Source organism: Triticum dicoccoides, chromosome 3B (assembly GCF_002162155.2).
Source record: "Triticum dicoccoides isolate Atlit2015 ecotype Zavitan chromosome 3B, WEW_v2.0, whole genome shotgun sequence".
NCBI lineage: Eukaryota > Viridiplantae > Streptophyta > Magnoliopsida > Poales > Poaceae > Triticum > Triticum dicoccoides.
In genome coordinates, this window is record NC_041385.1 from 228,497,647 (window position 1) to 228,498,325 (window position 679).

The 679-nt window shown below is 36.8% G+C and overlaps 1 protein-coding gene across 1 annotated transcript in view; it reads right to left on the reverse strand.

The window, feature by feature from the left end:
- LOC119275650 (probable folate-biopterin transporter 4) overlaps nt 1-673 on the reverse strand; it is an 8,559-nt gene extending 7,886 nt beyond the window's left edge. Inside the window, exon 1 of the mRNA XM_037556545.1 lies at nt 257-673. Within this exon, the coding sequence (XP_037412442.1) occupies nt 257-260 (4 nt within the window). The 5' untranslated portion in view covers nt 261-673. The remainder of the gene's footprint in view (nt 1-256) is intronic.
- Nucleotides 674-679: the final 6 nt, after the last annotated feature.

The window sequence follows — 679 nt, forward strand, 5'->3', positions numbered from 1 at the left end:
AAAAAAAAACGTTTAGCTCTAGTGGAATAATTACGTATCTATAGCTCCTTAAAAGTCCAGTAATAAACTTGTGTTGTGGTGGACGCCAATATCAAACAATAGCTAAGCTTATGCCTGAAAAAGGCGTAATTCTGAAAACTGAGATGTAACACTCATGATATAGGCCAAGGACAAGAATGATTATTTTGCATCAACCAAGGTTAAATTGTTGGTAAGCTTCACTTCATATAAAGCAACGATCAAAAGGTAACATTACCCATATATAGGTTTTATGCTCCAAGGGAAAAATGCAGCAGAGACCAAAAACTGTGATGTTGAGGGTGACAGCTTCATGATGTCCTTCATTTGATATAAGACAGCTGTCCAGACAAAGGATCTGAAACCCTAAAACATTGAAGAATACATATTACAACGTTTCAAATGTTAACATGTTCTTATTTGTGAAGCATTCAAGAAAAACAAACAGATTTGAAGGAGGGCCTCTTTAGTTATGCTGAATTCAGACATGGAATTTGCAACCGAGACATATCAACAAAGCATGCAAGTTGAACAAGTGCTAATGATATGAATGAACAACCTTGGCCCCCTACATGACACCTTAAGGTATTTGACATGACACCAAGGCTCACTATCCCGTGCAATTATCACATCAAGTAGTTTTAAGGCATCACAATCCAAG